This window comes from Chroicocephalus ridibundus, chromosome 4 (genome assembly GCF_963924245.1).
Source record: "Chroicocephalus ridibundus chromosome 4, bChrRid1.1, whole genome shotgun sequence".
Taxonomy (NCBI): domain Eukaryota; kingdom Metazoa; phylum Chordata; class Aves; order Charadriiformes; family Laridae; genus Chroicocephalus; species Chroicocephalus ridibundus.
Genome location: NC_086287.1, coordinates 84,383,473 through 84,404,402, shown reverse-complemented (window position 1 = coordinate 84,404,402; position 20,930 = coordinate 84,383,473). Strand labels below are relative to the sequence as shown.

At 44.9% G+C, this 20,930-nt stretch overlaps 1 protein-coding gene across 2 annotated transcripts in view; it reads right to left on the bottom strand.

The window, feature by feature from the left end:
• CHST8 (carbohydrate sulfotransferase 8) overlaps positions 1-20,930 on the bottom strand; it is a 175,789-nt gene that overhangs the window by 127,586 nt on the left and 27,273 nt on the right. Inside the window, exons 2-4 of one of the 2 annotated variants that reach the window (XM_063334587.1) lie at positions 11,985-12,091; positions 5,219-5,545; positions 4,589-4,812 (exon numbers count right to left, since the gene is read on the bottom strand). In XM_063334587.1, the coding sequence (XP_063190657.1) occupies positions 4,589-4,697 (109 nt within the window). In that variant the 5' untranslated portion in view covers positions 4,698-4,812; positions 5,219-5,545; positions 11,985-12,091. The remainder of the gene's footprint in view (positions 1-4,588; positions 4,813-5,218; positions 5,546-11,984; positions 12,092-20,930) is intronic. The other variant, XM_063334586.1, reaches the window with a different exon arrangement.

The following is a 20,930-nucleotide window of genomic DNA, read 5'->3' as shown; positions in this document are numbered from 1 at the left end:
AAGATTTCTGCACTGTGGCTCCCTTGTGCCGTCAGGCTGGCAAGCGCATTCACAAGCCAGCCCTTCAGACTCTCATCTCTCCTTCCTCCCTCTCCTCCCCATCACACCCCTAGCAAAGCAGAAAATAAAGAAGATGACAGTATTATGTTAGGAACTGGTAGATGAGGTAAGGACAGCAATCACTGCAGAATCTCAGTCAGAGGAGTTTCAGGCTTGGTTACATTCATACTTGACTTTCAAATTCTGATCTAGTCAGAGTGCAAAGCCATTTCCATTCTACTCCCTGTTTTCATCCTTTGGAGCTTTCACAACAGGCATCCTTTGAGATGTATTTTCCACCTTTTCCCAGCTCTCAGAGGAGTGTGTGTCCACATATATTCATCTTAAAAGTTCTAGCTGAAAACTCTTACAAGTTTGTGGATTCAGTACGCATATGGCAAAAACCCAATAATTTTTTCCCACGAGTTATTCACCGTATATAGAGAAATTTGCTACATGGATATAGGGCATAGAAATATTAATACTTCCCTGGGCTTTTATCTGGCAAAATTTCCTATTAGAGAAGTAGATACCATTTTAGAATATCCCTTCTCTTCTGACTAAAGTCCACAGAGCACGTGGTCTTAACTACAGCTATAGACATGTAGTACAGCTATAGCTGCTGTGTCCCTGGTGCAGCTGGGAAGCAGTGGCCCTGGTGGTCCTGACCCCACCTGACAGCCTGGTGCTGATAACCCCAGCCCTGTCTCCAGCCCGTGGACTGGCTGGGCTGCAGCTTGGACGCCGAGCGCTGTGGGGATGGGTTGCATCCTCTAGACTCTTCTCTCACCTCCTGACGCTGTTTGTCCAAGTTGCTCTCCCGTACCACCCGAATGCAGCTCTCATAAATCCAAGTTCTCCCTGCTGTCCATGATCTCATGAACTGCAGTGGCCCTGGCCGAGGCTGTAAAGGTGCTCGTTCGCCCTATCAGCTCTTCCGTGGTAAATCCCAGGAGACAGGGTGCGTGCCAGGCTGATGAAGGCGCCTCCTGTGAACCACAGGGCTGGACTTCTGTGGTTCCAGGGAAACACAGCAGTGGAGTGGCGGCACATAGAACCATAGAATCGTAGAATTGCCTAGGTTGGAAGGGACCTTTCCGATCATCTAGTCCAACCGTCAACCTAACTCTGACAAAAACCATCACTGTAAAGTTTTTGCATGTTTAACACCCTGTCACAGACAGGAGAGTTATACATTCAAGAGTCACTAGCATTAGGATATGTATTAAATTTTTCTTGTGCACCATGTGCAAATGTGTTTGACTTACTCAAAACAAACCCTTTACTCTGTCTAAGAACAATGGCATGATTACTGTAGAAACCAAGTTTTATATAATTATACAGGGAGAATTATTAGAAAAGCATTGCCCTTCTGTACGGCATATGGCTATCATTCATACCACTTCTCAGCCCACACCCCCGCTTTATCCTGCATTCTCCGTAGTAATGGCACTTTTAAAAGACGCCGAGAAAACGACTATCGTAAGTGAAGTTATTGTCTCTTTATTGACCACAGGACTATCTATTGAATTGAATATATTGGCTTGGGAAATCTGTTTTGCCCACCCTAAACGGCTCCCTGTCTTAAATATATCTGCTCAGAGCGGCGTGCATTATAGAAATAAAACTACACAGACAGCATGTTTGTCAATCAGCAGAAAAGGCTCCACACCCGCTGTCCCGGGCACATAGGCTTTGTAAGCACCGGTTTCCAACAGATAAATGTAATCAAGGTTTATATGCTCACAGAAGCCAACAGGATGGGATTGTTTCACTCGAAAGATCAGAAGAAAATTGTAACTAATGTTGTGGAAAATTACTTTGATATTGCTTTCTCAGTACAGCATCACAATTAGGTAGCAATGTGAAGCACGGGGAAAGAATAAATGAATAGTAACAAATCAACACAAACAGCTACTGTCAGGAGTACTTTGCTCAGTGAAAGTAATGTAAGCATTACTTAAAGTTTTATGACTGTGGATTTTATACCGGTTTAAGTAGTACATCAAGGTCTCACCATCATGCTTGCTAGGACTAAAACAATCAAGAACAATTTCCGCAACAGACAGATAAAACCAAAGTACCAAAGTATTTTTATTAATCTTGTTTCATAACTTGTACTATTTTAGATTAAAGATGACTGAAAGTACTAACAATGAAAAATGTCCTTTTGGACAATGCAAAGTTCTGCTATGCTGCTTTTCAGTGGAAAACAAACGTTACTGACTTTTCCCCACCCTTCCCGATGAGCTTCCAGCGTCTGGCAAATACGTTTCACTACGTAGCAACTACATGGGAAATACAAAAGCAAAGGCTAATCCAATAAAACTTTGCCATGCGGAATCTGTTGCTGTAAGTAGCTTAATGACACGTGCATGTGTTCAATTCTATTGAGGGGGCAATCAGAGAAGCAAGTTATAGCAATATCTGATCCCCGTTAGAAACAGGCCCGTTTCGGGAGAAGCACCCTGCCCGGGGGAAGGGAAGGATCCTTCCCAGCTCCCCAAAAACGTTGCTTGTAACTGACAGATTTGCACAGGAGAATCTCTAGAGATGAAATATGCCTACCTCTCTTTTTAATGAAATGAATGCATATTTTTTCCTGTGTCCTTTAAGCCGCCTAATATGTTTTAGGGATAACTGGTATCATTTTCAGAAGCAGTGGATGTGAGGAGTTCCTGAGCCCACTGGGAGTGGCAAGCACTTAACACACATGGAAATCAGCCAAACAGAAATAAGAGTAATTGTATTGAGCACCTTTTACCCCAGGGTACAGTCTGCTTCCTATTAACATAAATAGTAATTGAATGTGCGAATCGAGCAATTGATTGCCCACCTTTGGCAGCAGCAGCACGCTCGGGCTGTTCATGCTTTAGCTCTGCGGAACCCTGCCCACAGCAGCCCCCTGCGGCACGGGGTGAGCTCCCCTGCTGGGGCACTCTGGCCAAACTCGCTTTTATTGAAGTGTGCTTGGGCGTCCCCTTCTACAGTTACATCCCTCTCCAAAATCCCTTCACAGGGGGCTACAATCAGCAGTCCGCGTTCAGCAGGTTTGTGGCAGAGAGAACAGAGGTACGACAGGCCACGGTGAGGGACCAATAATGAAAAAATGGAGAAGAAATTGCACTGGTTTTGAGATGCCACTAGAAATTCCTTCTCTTTCAGGAGCAAAGAATTAACTTTTCAATGTAAAGTTGCACATTCTTAGATACATTAGAGCACTGCCTGCATTTGCTGTCCATACATCTTTCCCCTCACCCCCAATCTACTGGCCAGTTTCAGTCAAATGAGGCCAGTACCACCAGTTTTCATCTGTAAACTCTTTTGCATCTAAGTATACAAAAATTAATTGCAAAAACACTGAAGGGACTGGTTAATTCTCTGCTTTGCACAACACTGATGATTCATTATTTCTGTAGTTTCAGCTGAGTGGCTGCTTTCAAAATTGGTATGCAGTGGGACTAAATAATAAACATATTAAAGTATAGTTTGTTTAGTGACGTGGAAATAAGCACTTAATAAGCCTGGACACAGAAATTAGCACTTAATGTAATTATTTAAGGGTTCTCTGTGTTAGGGTTCAGCTCCTTTAAAAATCTTAGTATTACTTTAAGATATAGGCAGTGGTGTTCACACACACACACAGGATCACAGAATGGTTTGGGTTGTACAAGGAAGATGTCAATCCAATAGACTTCTTATAAAGCACATATTTAGTCAAAGGAGAATTTCAGTGCACATAAGAGCAAACATAGCGACCAAACCTCGGCGCGCAGGGACATTATTATGAGCTGGAGGATCTGCACTGGCATTTGTCTGGGCTCTAAACCAGCCTTCACCGCAGCCTTGGTCACAGAGAAAGTGGCTGCAAGTAAATCAGGAGATCTCGTGCTTTTTCATACTTGCGTGCCCCTCCTTCAGAAGGGAACCACTATTGCAGACCACAGTTTTCTCCTTCTCACGTGGATGTGGTCTTTGTGGCTCTACACACTTCAGAGTTAGTAGCACAGGAAGATGGCGTGCGTATGAATGAGAGTTACGGAAAGTTTAATGGAAGTTAAGCACGTTAAAGGAATGCATCCCAAAGCATTTTATCTTTCTTGCCTGCCTCATTTATGCATCTCTTATTTTGCATCTCCATGACACACTGAATACCGTATACAGGCAAGGGGGGATTCAGAGGCGTGTATTTGCAGGAACTGAACTTTTGGCAAAATTTCTCACTTCCATGTTGATGGTGGTGTAGCTGGCAGCAGCAGCTGCTCTCAACTTCAGCAGAAAATTAACTCCATCCAGCTGGACCCTGTGCACCTTGGCAAAGATTCCTGCATAATCAGTCAATCAGTTTGGAACTGTTTTTTAAGCAAACTCCTCTTTTTTAAAAAAGAAATTATTAAATAACTTCAGAATAGCTTTTATTAAAAAAATACACACACACCTACCTTTGTTGAGGCAAAGTCTGTGAAACGTGTAGAACATGTTAAAGCTGTAAGTTCAAAATGTTGCACGTGAAAGCGCGAGTGAGCCAAATAGAAATTGGAATGCTAACCTGGTGTCTGCTGATGAACTATTTCTTCTGGATCCTGCAGGTGAATGAAGACAACGAGCCCAGCTGCTCCAAACAGCAAGATGAAGGAGAACATACATGTCAGCCTCATAATTATTGTTCTCAGATCAGTCCGGTCCTGACCCAGGAAAAGAACTGCACGCAATCTCCCGGACACTCTTCACTCATAGTCTCCTCCTCGCATCTGGAAGTCTGGCGTAACACATCTACAAGAGGTAAAAAAACAAACCCCTAAAACTTAACATAAGAAGCGTTCATTTTTTCAAGGCAGATTAGTAGATTTCAGTCTTTGTTTAGATCGAATAACGGATTTCTCTATTATTTCTTTGGTACAGTTAATTGTAGTCATCCAGTCAATTTCTGCCCGCCCCATCAGTTTGTCTTTAATTATATGTCACTGGTTTTAACATATTGAAAAGACAAGGTAGAATACCATTAAAAAGTGCAGTTGGGGAAAAAAGGTCATGCCATGGCTGCAATTTGCACAGCAACCCCTCTTAATAGTTGGCTTGCTTCAAGTGAAGCATGTGCCACTTTTTATTTTTCCCTGGTTAAACAATATGAAAACCGTGAAGGGAGATAATGTGGGGGAACCGATCACAGGAGCCGCACCGTGTGTGTCAAACGTGGGGCGAAGGACGAACAACCGCCTGCTTCACCCTTGGTAAAGCATGCATGCCGCCCGCTGGAGAAGCTCTGTGGGTGTTCAAGGCTCCCCTGGGAACTCCCAAACAGTTTTGGGATCGGTTCTGCCAGTTCTCGCTGCTGGCTCCAACACTTGCCGCTACATGCGGTCCCAGGGAAACGGCCGCAGCCGCAGTCCCAGGTGGCCACCTTGTGTGTCATCTGGAACGCCCCGCTGAGCACAGCCCTCAGGCAAGGACTCCACTGCCAGCACATCAGCAGTCCCGCCGGAACCCGTGTCCTGCCTGCGAGGTACTAAGAAGGGAACAAATGAAAGAGCAAGAACCAGAGAGGAAAACCATTAGCACTGCCACATGGCTTTAGTAATTGAAATAAATGCTTTTGCCACACAACTGTGCTGGTCCTGCCTTTTTCAGTAATATGAAGGAAGGTCCATTAGAGCACTGAACTAGTTCCCAAAAACGTAACCAGATTCCTTATTGAAGGCAATTACTGAGCACTAGGACTCTGGCTGGAGATCAGCAGCAAGTCACAGAGGTGGGGATCACTTTGCTTTTCTCACATTTCTAATTGTAAACGTGAGCTGGTCTAAAGGAAGGTTTTTGAAGGTGGCCTTTGTTTACGAAAGGGGTATTAAGTACAGAAAGACTGTGTAACATTAGTTTGCAGGGAGGATGGACTGTGGAAAGATGATCATTCAAAATAGTTATGCCAGGAAAAGTCTTTAAAGATTTGTTCTCAGTGTGCCTAGAATATTTGGTGTCAGGGGCAACTTGTTTACTTTTCATGGTTTCCATACCTGGTTTTTAATTTTCTGCAGTCTACTGGTATTGTAAGTTTCTAGTCGTGTAGCCGTGATGAAGTCGTTTCTGTGACTCTGATGGATAAGGTTATTTAACGGCAACTATGTTTATTCAGTGCCTAAAGCAGCTGAAGGTAGGCTGCAGGCCAGGAACACTGGTGGATACTTGTATCTTAGATAATACAGAGCCCTAAATTCTCTCTTTACACAGGCAAATTCAGCTTTATTTTCTATTTAAATTATGGCAGACCTTAACTGCGTATTTTTATTATTTTTTCCCTTAAACCTTTCTCACCCCATTAAAAGTAAAATGAAAAGAAAATGGCAGGACATTGTTCCGCACTAGGAAATCCAAATCCCTATGGGTCCTTGTGCAGGTTCATCTGTGCCTGTGGTGTGCACGTGTATGTTGTATGGATAGACTTTTTGTACGCATATTTATTATATATCTATTTTTAAGGGTCAAATGCAAACTGTAAAGCCCTAGGGGAGTCAGATTAGGGAAGGAGGATTAGACTTCAAAGCCACTGTGTTACAGTTCCAGATGTTGTAGTTACAAGCAAACAGTTAGGGAACACCAACCACCCTCTCTCTGCTTCGCTACAGAATTTGTTTGCACTAAATAGTCAAGGGTTTGGATAAATGGGTGCTTTGAACCAAATCTACCTGTGGCAAGGCTGGTACACCACCAGAATGAGACCATCATTTTGTAAAACTGCCCAGTCGGAGCTTTTCTAAGAATATATAATATTCTTATATATATAATATCCCTGATATAAGCATTTCCCATTCTGTAGCCTACTCATGCTCCCTGCCTGTCCCCGGGGAGCAGGACGCCCCAGCCTGGTTTTACAGGACAGGCAGGAGGCAAGTGTCTCTGCCCAGGATTCTCCAGAAGGGCGGTGAGGGAGCTGAAGGGCCTCCCAGCCCCCAGGATGGGGCTGGCAGCACGGGGAATGCCCCGGCAGCTGGTGGGACGGAGAGCTGGCAAGGAACGCCTGATCGTCGTTTGAGAGACAGCAGCTTAAAAACATCCACTCTCAAGTAACAAGGGGTTTATATTTGCTTAATGCGGAGTTTTAAGGTCATTTTTTGAATGAATTATACCCTTGAGCAAATATGGGTTTCTAAAACAATTATCATTAGCTTAAAATGCTAAACCATTTCCCCTGGTTTTGATTTGTTGAAATGTTTTTGTTTGAAGTAGAGGCAGCATCAAGAAAGAAGATCCCTAGCCAGTTCTTAATTAGCGGGAGAAATGCTACAGGAGCAGTTTTTAACAGTTCCAATGTTTACAGTGTTCCACATCCTATAGGACAGCTGGGTTCAGGGTCACCTAACCCTTTAGGTCAGACACTGCAGTGTCTTCGGGACACCTCAGGATGCAACAGTAAGAAAGCTGGATGGAAGCGTATATTGAAAGAAGAAAAGGCCACGTGCACTTGGGTGACTCCAAAGAAAGGCTGCTGCTCATGGCCTGTTGCCATTGCACGCCTTTGCCAGGAGTGAATATAGAGGGAGTCCGAGAAGGAAAAAGAATGAGAAGCTCTTTCCTCTCAACAAAATTATTACCTCTCAACAAAACACAAACTTCAGAGATCTTTAAATTATGGGTCTAGGCTTTTCCCCTCCCTCTTCTCCTGTAATTATTTTTTCAATCAGTTGACTTTAATTAACGTGTCCTAGGAGAGCAAACCCGGCGAATGGGAACGGCTGCTTTATGCGTGCTGAGCGTGTGTGTCCCCAGCCCTGCCAGGCTGGTGCCGGGCTTCGGCAGCAGAGGAACGCTGGAAGCAGATAGCGCTGACCCATAAATGTCAACCAAGTGTCCTCATTAAGAAAATATTTGAAAATATCGTTTACACTCAAATCACATAATTTTAAAGATGGATGAAATTAAAAACCTCCAAAACCCTTAGTGGAGCATCAGCTAACAGTTTCTTCAGGCAGTAATTCCTCGGGCACGTGAGGGAGAGAGGGACGCTGTGTGTGGGAGCTTTGGATTGATCCATGCAGAGCCCTGGCATCTGGGAGGCAGAACTGGGACAAATCCAAAGCCTTCAACTTACACTTTGGATTTGCAGTCACATACCTTAACCGTGCTCTTTACAATGGGCAATAATGTATTTTTATAATTCTTATTAGTATTACTGAGAGTGCAAGAAGATAAGGTTGCAACAGCTTCCAATCTAAACTCCATTTTCAGCTGCCCTGAACTTATTAAACAGATGGAGAGTGGTTCACTAGAACGTACAACAATGAATTGAAACATCTAACTTTTAATTTATTCTTCCTTTATACATTTTTGGGGTGGATAAAACTCCAAGGTATCAATATGTTTTTCTGCGCTTTCCTATTACCAGGCTATGTGAATGCTCTGCCCTTGAAAGCAGCAGAAGTATGTGTTTGCGTGGATAATAATTAGCACTCAGATAGCACTTTCCAATTCAAAGAGATTCATTAATCACCATAGTACTCCTGTGAATTGTGGGGTGAGGAAGTATTGGTGCTGGGTAGGAGAATAGGTGTTGCATCATTAAAGCAAGCCCTTTAAGGAAAAAAAGTTTTAGCTAAAAATCATCCAAATATGTTTGTGGAAAATACTTGAATATTACAGCAAAATTTTTAGGCACCAAATCTTTGACTTACAGAGAAGCAGGACTAATTCTCCCCTGCTTCCAAGTGGAACTGAAAGACACTGCAAGCCAGTATGATGGGAAAGATTTATTTACATCTTTTGACAGGAGTGGCACTGAAGTAGTGCTCTCTAGGCCTGCTTTTGTGCAGTCAGCCCCTGGGAGCATAATGCCGAACGTTTGTTCTGGGAGCAGTGTGAGGTTATGGTAAGGGCTCAGCACAAGAAAGGCAAAGAGAGAGTTTTCTACCTGCGTCTCTGTGGTTTGACTCCTCATCTCAGATGGGTCAGCCAGGCTGCACTCGGGCTTGTGTCCGAGGGCACCTGGCTGTTTGTTCATCCATGAGCTCTGCGGACACGCCATTCTCTCCCTCGCCTGCTAACACGTCCGTGTGAAGAATGGCAGGGATAAGATCGTAATCTAAGGGCAAGATGTAATTCTTAGGTAGAAACTCAGGGGGTTGCCTTTGGTCCATCTAGAACTGGATCTTTCCCTAACAGCTTCAAAGGAAAGTAAAAAACCCTTGCAGAGCAAAGCAGAGGATAGCTTGCCCCCAGGAAAAGGTCTGTCGATCTTTGGTTGAGGTCACCTTCTTTTTATGTGGGTAGCGTATCTGAGACTGGCCATCTCAGGAAAACACGATGTCAGGGCGTGCGGCTTTCACAGCACTACCAACCACCGCTTTCCGAGAGCGTGGTCACTCGCAGAGAACAGGAGGGATGTGGGGCACAAGACAGCTACAGCCCTTCATTTCTCTCTGGTGGCAGCAGAGAGAACCTGCAGAACCCAAGCCTCCTTACCCTCTGAGCTGGGTGCCGGTGTGCTATCACTGCCCCGGACAGCTGGCGACCAGCCCAGCTAAATTAGCCTGGAGACAAAAGGAACTGTGCCAAGAGGAGAACAGAAGAGGCTCTTTTCCTATGTGGAACCAGGCGTGGAAGGACCAAGGTGGGCCAGAGCCCCGTGAGGCTCCTGCCCGCTGCAGGGCACCCTTAGGCTCTTCCCTCCTGCCCCTCACTGCAGGTGCCGATGCAGCTCCCAGTGCATCAAGGAACGCAAGCTAATGCCAGCATCAGGTTTACATTACCATATACATCAGAAAGTCAACAAAACACCCAAGTTGTTTGCAAACACCTACTGATTGCTAAATTGGACAATTACAAATCACCTATGAATGAATGTAAATGCCTAGTTCACAGGTACACGGTAAACTTCATTTCTCACGCTGCGCGAGCTTTAGTTGATGGCAGGCTGCTGGTTCCGACTAGCAGCCAAAGCCTGCTCCTTATTCAAAGGAGGGCAGCAGCGCCCAGGAATCTTGGCCCTTTGGAAGCAGGGATTGAGGATGCGTGCTGGGGAGTAACCAGGTACTGAGCAGCAGGGATTGGCCTGGGCACGGGCTCCCGCTCTTGCGGTTGCACCACCCTTGGGAGGCAAACTGGGATGTCGGGATGGTGCTGTGGAGCTCTGCGTGGAGGTGCGGCTCCGTGCAGCGCTATCCCGGCTCTCTCTACGGAGAAATGTGGCACCACACAGGCACAGCCTCGGTGGTGCCTTCGACCTTTGCCAAACCGCCCTCAGTTAACGGCATCCATGGACTTGGGGTGCTGCCAGTTCAGAGGGAGAGGTTTAGAAATGCAGAAGTACTGTTACAAGTCAATCTTTGCCTGACAGAAGCAAAACCTACACGGTAAGTTTCAGCGCTGCCCTCGCTGATCTGGGGCAGTTTAACTGGGAGCTGTTGGCAGCTGGGAGCTGTGATGGGCTTTTGTCTTCTACTCTGTGTTGTTTCGTGCCTTCTGAAAGGGTGCCGTAATGCAGCACTTATTTTGTGCGCTATTAAGATAACTTTACTTAGATTGTGTAATATAGTTAGAGACTGGGATAATGACAGCGGGCAATTAGCTGAATAGAAAAAAAAAGGAATACTATTACTACAAGAATATTAGAAAATGGTTTGCTATTATTACTGAAATGATCACTTTGAGATGCATTAGCTGGGTCTCTCTGCGTTGTGCGAGCAACGGCAGCTTCTCGTCTCTTGACGTTGAGCCAAGCACACGTTTCCGTGCTTCAGAGCACCTACACGGACAGAAGGCCGTCAGGCACAGGGCCCCAGGGTTTCCCATCACTCAGGTGTCCACTCTCTGCTTTACCCCCGGCTTTGAGATCAGGCTTGTCATGACATTTACAAAAGAAAAAGGATTTATAAACATTATTCATATTCACCGGCAAAACTAACTTTTTATAGCAGTTTTACAAATGCAGGCACTGTACTAGAGGTGAAGATATTAAAAGTCACATTATTCTGTAGCTGTCAGCACTTCTTTTTGGAAATAGGAAATGCAAATGAATCCCAAGTATTATGCCCCAAATCCTTTAACTTCTTTAGCCCAGAAAGAAGCAGGAAACTATTAATCCTGTGGCTGCTTCCATTCACCAAATGTTCATCTTTGGGTGCTGGATTTTGTGTCGCTATATTCCTGCTCATGTCTCAATAGAACAAAAACTTGGATTTTTTCCTGAGATTTGGAAAGAACAAATTTTGTCCAGCTGATATTTCAAATCAAAACATTTTGTCTGGCTTACTTCAACTTCATATGTAATTACATTCTTCTTTGTGTAATAACTGTAATAAGTGTTACATAAGTATTTTGAAAAATAAGTATTTTGAAGAAGGGTGAAATAAGAAGTTTTTAGTTGAATCTGTTCAAAATGGCCTGCCCCTGAAGTCTCCCCAAAATTATTTCCTGAAAGAAATCTGGATTCGTATTTTTCCTTCATATGGGTAAAGGAATTGAACCTGCTTCGATGAAATCAGGAGTGCAGTTAAAGGTTCCTCTGACTGACAAATCCTTGGAGATCACTAGTGAACTACTGGCATGGAGAGAGGTGGAGCCTTCCCACCTCTCTGTCCCCTGACCCCTGTCTGAGGGATGATGGTGACTGCCGGCAGCCCCGATGCTGTGTCCTGAGGTGCCCTCCGCGCTGCTGGGCACAGGGAGCAGTTGAGCAGTTTGCGTTGGGGCAGCGAAGCATTCCTGCCCTCTGTGCTTTCCCGCAGCACGACCCCGAGCTCTCCCTCTCCTTATGAACCGCTCGCAGGGGCAGGAACCGGTGCGCGGTGAACGGGCCCCGCTGCCCTGCCCGAGGAGCCGGCACCTCCTCCTCCCTGCAGCTGAACTAGTCTCTTCTGTGTCCCAGCCATCCCGAACCACCGTGCTGGGCCGAGCACCCCTGCTACGTGCCACCCAGCGCACACCAGCACCGCGGTAGGAAATTAGGTAGAACTTACTGCCTTTTAACGCCTCTGTTCTCCACTCACTGATGCCATTGCACGTCTTGGCTTTCAGCATCTCCTCCAATTACGCAACGTGGGGACTTCTCGACAGGAAGAGAATCCTGAAAATTACAGGATCCTCTTTTGCTCACAAATATACACAAATCTATATTCTGCAAAAAGTGGGGAAAAGGGGGTTTAAAGGCTTTTTCTTATTCAGGTGGAAACTTGTTTTGTCAGGTATCAGTGGGTGCAGTTCTCCTCCGTTATGTATACCAGTTTTGTCCTTTGGACCTGCGCACCACTAGAATGTATGTCAATCTACGAAACATGCCAAACCTGAATTTTGACATAACTGCAAAAAGCTATGATACTGATTTATGTGGCTGAAGTCAGAGTGATAACGTATGGCCCCTTTTTCCCATTCCGACCCTCCCCGCCGGCAAAGCTGCTAAAGCTGCCCTTCTTGTTTCCATCACATTGCAACGGGAAGCGGGCACTTCTGGTTTCCACTTTCATCTACAATTTAAGACCAAAAGGGACAGCACTCAGTAAACAACCAAAATAATCCTTTCAAAGTCGAGAAGATTTCTTTCCTATCTTTCTGGGTGCAAATTGTAGCAGGAGTCATGTGTTACTAATCTTCTCAGTACTGCAGCGGGTCCTTAGCAAGTTAATACACACACCTCTCCAAGATCCTCCAGGGCTTATAATGCTATTCCTAAGCTAAAACATAATCTCTAAAAGCAGTTTGTATTTGAAATGAAATTTTTTTTCTTTACTTTGTTTCAGATTGACATCTGACAGGAGCTGTGTGGTGACAGTGTAAATAGCGAGTGTCAGTAATGAACTTGTCCAGCTTCCTGCCACCCCGAGCAGAAGGCAGGCGATGCGCACGGCAGGTCTCCCCGCAGGCAGCCCAGCCCTCCCGGGCTCTGCCTGGCACCAGCGTTTATGGCAATATTGTCCCGCCTACAATACATCATGTAGAAAACTGCGGAAAGTAATGAACTCTCTTGTAAAATACAGCAGAAAAGTTCCTAGTTTATCAGGTGCCCACTTGGTTCTAGTTAAAGCCTGGGTTGAAGTGCTTCCCTCTCCCTCCGCTTGCTTCAATCTCTCTTCTACTTAAAGTAACTATGATGTTTTCAAAGGCTTTTTCAGATGATTGCACCCTCGTGTGACAATGGTGGTTGCACATCTCTGAAATAATCTTCTGCAGTTGCCCCGAAGGTGCTTCCTTTGTCTCTTCTATGGGTTTCCCGGCTATTCCGAAGAAAAACGCCTTCTTTCGGAGGACAGGACACACCTGGCATAAGCGGGACTTCCAGAGGTACCAAACAAGTAACTACCTCGGACATATTCCCTCCTTGATGTCAGTATGAAGCAAATGTACATTGGAGTTTGCTTTTATAAATTAATTTTTCTGTGCAGTTTTAGATGGGTTGTGGTAAGGAGAAAAAGATTACAGAGCTTAAAGACTTCATGAGCTGCTTTTATATATATAAAAATATAAACTTAAACAATATGGTCCTACCCCTTGGCTAAAACCTCACATGCCAAACCTCTCGACATCATGAGATTTTAAATAAATTTTTATAACAACAATTTTGAGTAGCTTCATGTGTATACATGTGTGGGGCCCTGTCCTCCAACATTATGGCTTAAGTTTGTGCCGTATGTAAGATGGTTCATGTAATAAGGTGTAGAGATTCATGACTCCTCAATGTTATTTCCTTTTCCTAAAAGTATTTGAAGTGGAGATTCTTCGTCTGGGAGTCCTAAGCAAGCAAGCAAAACAGGAAAACTGTGCAGTGGTCCCTGTAAGCTAGGAATTAGAAACCTTTGTCACGAGTGAGGGTGGTTTTAATTCCACACTTGTGGAAACAAAACACAGGAAAATTTCTGCAAAAGCCGAACGAAAACAGCCTCCTGGCTCACGCTGCGTCTGGCTCATTGTGATGCTACTATGGTTACGTCAGGAAGGAGAAAATAGCCCTCGTAACCTTGACATGGAACATCTTGCTGTGGCGGTGGAGTGGGTTCCTTTATTGACTCGAGCAACTTTTGTAACGACGTACATCTGACTGTTTTCACCTAATACTGGCTCTTAATCCTTCTAGCCATGATGACTAATTTGTTTCTTATTGAAATTTTACAAATGCCTTCTCCCTAATGAAAGATCACCATCTGTTTAGTCAAGGTTCTTTTTCCCTTAGACTATGCCCGTATGTCAGACAAGTTGTTTCCTCTTGTCCTTGATTTGGGCAGTTGAAACCCAGCAGCTAATTGAAAGGAGACATTCTGTAAGTAGATCTACTTGGAAAACTAGATCTTTTTTCTTCTCTAAAATGCCTCTTACATTTCCTTTCCAGCTGAAATCCCCCAGGATACTTTGCAAAGCAAACTGAAACAAATATTTGCATTTTATTTTGAAGTGCAATTTCTAAACAAAATGAAATGGGATTTTTGTTTGGCGTTCAGTTGCCGCGTTGCTGCGGCATGTGAAGGATTAGCTGACTGGGTGCGGGGAGGTGTAGGGCTGGCAGGTCCGGAGCAGGGACTGAGCCCCTCCGGCCCACACGCCATGGGGGACCATCGGGAAGAAACCCTTCTGCAAGCTGAGAGATCTCCAAGGTGTGTAATAGGGAAGAGAAATATCTGGGGGCTTTGTGCCATGGTGAGTGAGGAAGGGTGCGTGGGGAGCTGTGGAGATGTGGAGAGGCAGGGCTGGGATGTGGCCGTGAGTTTCTGGGGAAGAAGCAAGCCCAGCGTTTGGGTTGATGGTGCCTGTTTGCCAGTGTTGTACTGGAGCATTGCTTACATTGGGCGGTGAGCATTTGTCCTGCCCTTGCACTCTTGGCTTCTGAAAGTGTTGCATTTTAGCAAGGTCGGCTTTGGGGAAGGGGTGCAGTACCACCTGCGGCTTCAGCACAGCCGTACTTGGAAAGATGGGAGTGCATCTGCCAGCAGAACCACTGGGGGACGGGCACGGTCCCTGTTCAGAAATGGGGCTGTTCGCTGGCCGCTGGTTACAGGGACCGTAGAAATGGGAAGACGGGAGATGCAAGGCTGTCTGAAAAAGGACCATAGGTCCCCGTTTACGTAGGGGAGCAGAGACATCAGTATGGTCACTGTATAAAGGACTGGGATGCCTACATGCCATGCACTTCTAGTTTTTCCTTATCTGTATGCTAGTGTGCACCGGAATTTCAGAGACTCCAAATTTCAGAGCAGTCAGAGGAACCGTATGGATTTTACAGCAACTACTCAGTAGCCTTTTAAGCATAAGGGGATTTTCAATATTGAGCTGTAATGAGAATCCGGAATAGGCATGAACTCTCTTTAAAATCAGTTCTGTGGCGCTAGTAGAGTGGGAGAATTTTACTATTTGGTTTGCTGTTATTCAATTATTTTTAAGCACCTTTTGTCAGATTTGTAATAAGAACAGATAAGGCAACTAGCTGCTAGGCATACTTGTGTGCTGTAAATATCGGAGATCATTAAATGCCACTGGGAAAGTTCCCGTTGTTACATTGATACTCTATAGGAATGGGATATGCTCTATTGACTCGATGCGTTCGACATCAGGCGCAGTTTGTAACTCCATCCCTTCTCAGCTCCTGCGTTCGGTGAGGCAAAGGCAGATGCAGCCTCAGAACTTCTGTCCTTTCCTCCCTCTTTTTGCTGTACTGCAGACAGGCATCACGATGCCTGCTCCAGGAGATGGAACAATTGTCAAAGCGTTTGTGATGCAGAGGAATCCTCCCAGGGAAGAAGGCGGCTATTCTGGTATTCCCCTCCCCAGCAGCAATGCTCGGGCTGCGCTGTCGAGACACTTACCAGCATCTTAGTGCTGGTGAATTAGGCTCAGACCACTGAACAGCAAAGAGAATGTAAAATCGGGATCTTTTCCTGTTTGGCGTGTCCAGCCCTGTCCTGGGCAGGGCTATTCAAACGCCGGGGGGTGGCTCTCGGGGCTGGCGGTACCACCTTGTCCCTGTGCTGCGCCGTCCCTCTTCTGGGTTGACACCAGCCAAGTTCTGGCTGGGGGAGACGTTACCCCAAACGCGAATATTTGCATTTGTTGCTGCAACTGAGGCATTCGCATTCAAAGGACTTCACTGAAGCTCAGAGAAATTGTTGTTAGTTTTCCAAAGTCACTCACATTTAATGGTTCTGTAAAAGGTACCAAAAGAACTGGGTTTTGGCCGCAGACACTGTGTTGTGTGTCACAGGCAGTAAAAGGAGGGATGAGAAGAAGGTGCAAAGATGACTTGCCTGAATAAGACTTGGTAAGACAAATTTCAGATAGTGCACACACAGAAGCATCAGTATTTGTCCTGGCACCGATAATAAACACCAGAGCTTATCTTGGTTTTTTGTTTGGTTGGTTTTATGGTTCCCATCAATGTAATTATCTGTGCCTCACTATCTTCAGTGTTTCCCCCGTGACACTTGTCTGAAGGAAAGAAGTAATTGCATTGATTTTGTATTTTTTTTTAACATATAGATGTACTGCTGCACAGGGAGGAGTTATGTGATTTACATGAAGTTATTCAGGATATTTCTTAGGAGAGCAACAGCTGATGCTGGCTTTCTCACACTACAGATAAGGACTAATCACGAATTCATTAGTGACAGATGAAATTAAATTACTGCTTTTATGCACTTTTTTTCCAAAGGCTTGATCAAGTATTTTTCTTTTAAATACAAAACCCATATGGAGTAAAATGTGTATTTGAGAGGAGTACTTCCTACTAGTAATATTACTAGGGTAGCGTCACTATTGATATACTGTTAATTACACAAAGCTTGAAGAACCTTGACTGAAAAAAAGCACATGCCAAAGGTGACCGGTGAGAAGTCAAGGCTGGAGTCAAGGACCGGGGGTCCTGCCATATGCTGTAGGTCTTGTTCCACACCTGCAACCCGCCGGGCACTGCAGCTCTCGTAGCAATTAAGGGATGTCTGATTCTTCTCCTTTCTGCACAGTGTTTGGCAGAGATACGGCTCAAGTTAGTCTGACTGCTTAGCTTTGGATTTTGTTGGCTACATCACTGTAATATCCCTTCTGGACTTTAATTTTCCGATGATAGCACATTGCTAAATGGTTTTCTTGCTCAGTTGTGCCGGTTTGTACTCCACGACTTCACTGGGGTTGCCTAGAGAAACCAAACACATTATGGTCCCGCAGCTTTGGTGCCGGAGCTCCAGCGGCTGGGTGGGCTTATCCCACAGGCACAGCGTGACGGGAAAAAATTAAATATCTGCACTTTCGGATCTAGGGTTTCCTTAAGCTTTCATTAAACTGAGGTGGCAGCAGGTAACGGTTACAAACAGGTCACGGAAAGCAGTGCCAGCGGGGCTGAGTTTTCTGCTTTGCCCAGTGTCAGTTATCCCCAGGGTGAACTACCTCCCCTGGACATGAACCAGTGGGAAGGACGCTTCGCTGACCCGCCCACAGACAGTGCCGGGCACAGAGATTCCACGGCCTCCTCGGACTTTATCAAGAAATTAATCATTTTTATAATCCTTTCTGCTTTTATCACTCTGTAATTACTGACATGATAAAGAAAGCGGTGTGCCTGCGCCGGACTCCCGCACAGGACTCTGGCTTGCCATCCACACTGCGACGGCAACGGCTTCATTCACACCAGGGCGATACAAAGTCTTAACTCCTGGTTCCATCACATTCACTTTTTTTATCAATGACCACGTGTCCAGAAAGCCACCTTAGACATGGTCTGGTGCTTGACAGCTTCTTAAATCCTTCCCTGTCACAAAACTTTCCTACAAAAGCCCAGGTCTGTCCATTTGCAAACCAACTATGCCTCTTAGCCCCAGCTCTGGCGCTGGCAAAACTCTCTGAAGCTTCATTCTGATTATTTGCATTTCCTGCGTTACTCACTAGTGCCTCCCGGCTTCACTTCATACTCTTTCAAGGAGCGTTTCACAGATAGAGAACTCTCCCGTGGAGCAGTGGGAACACTTAGGTTTGCAGCCCGGAGCCCCTCCTTTGCCCCCGCTGCTGAGATTGAGCCCTGGGTGCACCTCCCTCTGCCAGCCCTCCCACCGCCGGAAGAAACTGCCAGGCCCACAGCGCGGAAATATTTGAATTAAGCTATCCGAATTTAAAATCCCAGACCTTAAAAATAAAATAGTTACTGACCTTTTAGCTCATTTATAATTAAAACCCGTTCTAATGTTGTGCATATAAATAATAGATAGCTGTTTTCACAGATCAATGCCTTCTCCTGCTTTATAAGAAACATTTTTAAGTAAAATTACTGTGCCTTTAATAGGAAAATTTGATGTGTTAGCAACTATGGGTTGATCTCCGTACATTTTTCAATTGTAAATTGCACTTTAAAAATGCAAACAATTATTAATATTGATTTGGACTAAAACAATATTGAATTTCAATATATTTCTGGCTCTTTTATGAATTACCCTGCACAGCCAGTGTGATTATGATGAAAGAGTATTTGCACGCTCAATTTCTTTTCAGCAAGAAACCTTGAAGAGTGCTAGTTGTGTTCAGGCTGATAATGATAAACCCATGCATTCAAGGAAAATAAGACTACCTTAAAAATCTCAACCGAAGCATAGCAAATTAATATTTCAGCCTATACGTGCAGTTCTTACATCATGCTAGCTCAACTTTTGTTATTAACAAATACTGAGAATTTAGTTAGATCGCAGCTCAGCGCCTGAGCCCTCTGTTTGGGTTGTGCATCGCATGCAATTACAAGATGATGTCAATCCATCACTGCAATTTCCTGCGACTAAGCAAAGAGACGAATATATTCATGTCCTAGAATGCCGTAAGACGCCAATTTATTTAAGTGCCATTAAAACCATGTTTCTATGCTGAGGCTGGGACAAACATTTCATAGCTGTGTTGGCAGCGGGTTTTGAGCATTTCTTTCCATCTCAACTCTAATCTTGAGGCCTGTTTGCTAATTGCTTACGCAGATACGCCAGCACCTCCCCGGAGGCCGCACCTGGGGGATGATGTGGCGGTGGCCGTGGGCAGCAAGGTCCCTCCAGCCGAGTGTCCTCATCAGGACACGCAGGAGAAGGGGGCGAGGGGTCCTCCGGGAGCCCTGCCATAGGTGGAGAGAATTGTCTGGAAAACAGAAGCCCTTTTCCCTGGGGAAAAGAGGTGTATCGAATCAGGACAAAATGTCAAAGGGAGATTTTTGTAGAAATGGATTTTCAGAAAAATGTAATTTATCGGGCCCTTAAGTGGCGTTTTCATTGTGCTTGGCTGCTAACCGCTTGGACAGCTGTGCAGAAAGCTTGTGACCTGCCGAGGGTTTTCCCGGCGAGTGGGGGGCTCCAATTCCCGCTCCATCCCCTCCCTCTCCCTCCATCGGCCGGCACTGCAGGCCTCCGGCAGCCTGCCTGGAGCGCGCTGAGCCCAGGAGCGCGGAGCAGGCAGCAGCCCGGCGAGCCTTCATTTTGCTTCTCCCAGGGAAAAATGTATTTTTCCAAACTTTTTTTTTTCCACATAGCAAACTTCGGTTCTGTGAAAAGGGCAGCTTCTTACTGAAAATCCTTCTGCTGGAGAATTCCCCAACCAGGTCTTTTTCTGGAGCTTACTCCCACGTAAACTGAAAATAACCCAAACTTGGTGACTTTCCAGTCCTGTTACAAAAGCTAATGTTTTGCTAGAGCCCCTGGAGACGGCCGAGCTGTGCTACTTCTATTAAGAAAAGGCTAGTAGCCAGCCAGCAAGCGTCTGCAGGACTGGTGTGAGTGCTGCTGGCCCTTAATTCAATCATGTGTAATGAATGATTAATAATATTATGGCACTTAACCTTGAATAGCGTTGTAATTTTTTTGATTATGAAATAAAATCCAGAAAGCTTTTATGACGTTTGCTATTTTTAAACCTCATTATTTTGGAGAGCGTCATTCAAGAATTTCGAGCACTTGAAATCAGTAAAACAGAAAAATGAGCTGACGCAGGATTTTTCTTTCCCTGACAGAGGTGCTGGCTGGTGGGATTTCTCCCTCCTGTGGGCAGAGCTGGACAAGTGCCCTCCTGCTCCTTCATTTCACAGGTAATCTTGTTTCGCCGGTTTCTGCTCAGATGCCCGTAAATGTATAGTCACCTCTCTGTTATCTCACATTGTAATAGCGTCGTGGGTTCGATTAGAGCGAGTCAGTTTTCTTTGCCAAAGTGGCTTTTTTAACAAAACAGGACCTTTCAGAAAATGGATTCTTTGGTCATAATTTTGTGATCTAAGAGGTGCTTTCCTTGACAAAGTTAAGTTCTGTGTCCTATATTGCCAAAAAGAATACTGTGAATATTACTATACTTATGGAATACATACATTTTGCATGATATATAGTATATCGATACAAAATACTCTTAAGGACTCCATACTCTGGAAAAAAACCTGCTTCAGCTTGACGCAGTAAACGCAGGCCATAAATCTTCTCAGCAGAGAGAAGTCCGGGTTCTAAGAAGGAAGGATATTCTTCCTGTTAATTTTTCCTTAGAATGATCCAGATCCTGCCCGATCTCTACCTACTCTTTAGCTAGATTCATTTTGGATACACAACAGATTTTGTGCCTTCCAGGATGATGGAAGGAGTGCCTTGTGAAATGTTCCTTTCGCAAGGAACTGCTTTCATCATCTTGATTTTAGTTAGTGAATTTTAGCATTCTTGGTGTCTCCCAGGGGACGCTGCCTGACACCCTATGCTGGTATCAAAATTCATTGAAAGCAACTTCTGGCTCCTGAGCACCTTTCTTTCCAGACTGATGCCTCTACTCATCCTAGCAAGAGAGAAATAGCCAGAGCCTGAAATCTACCTTTTAGTAATTACTGTACGTTCTGCTGCCTCATCAGATGACAGCTCATGCTTGTGTGACTCCAATAGAGGAAAAACAGCGTAGGACTTGAGGAAAATATGTATTTTTTTTTTTAAAGTCAAATCAGGCTG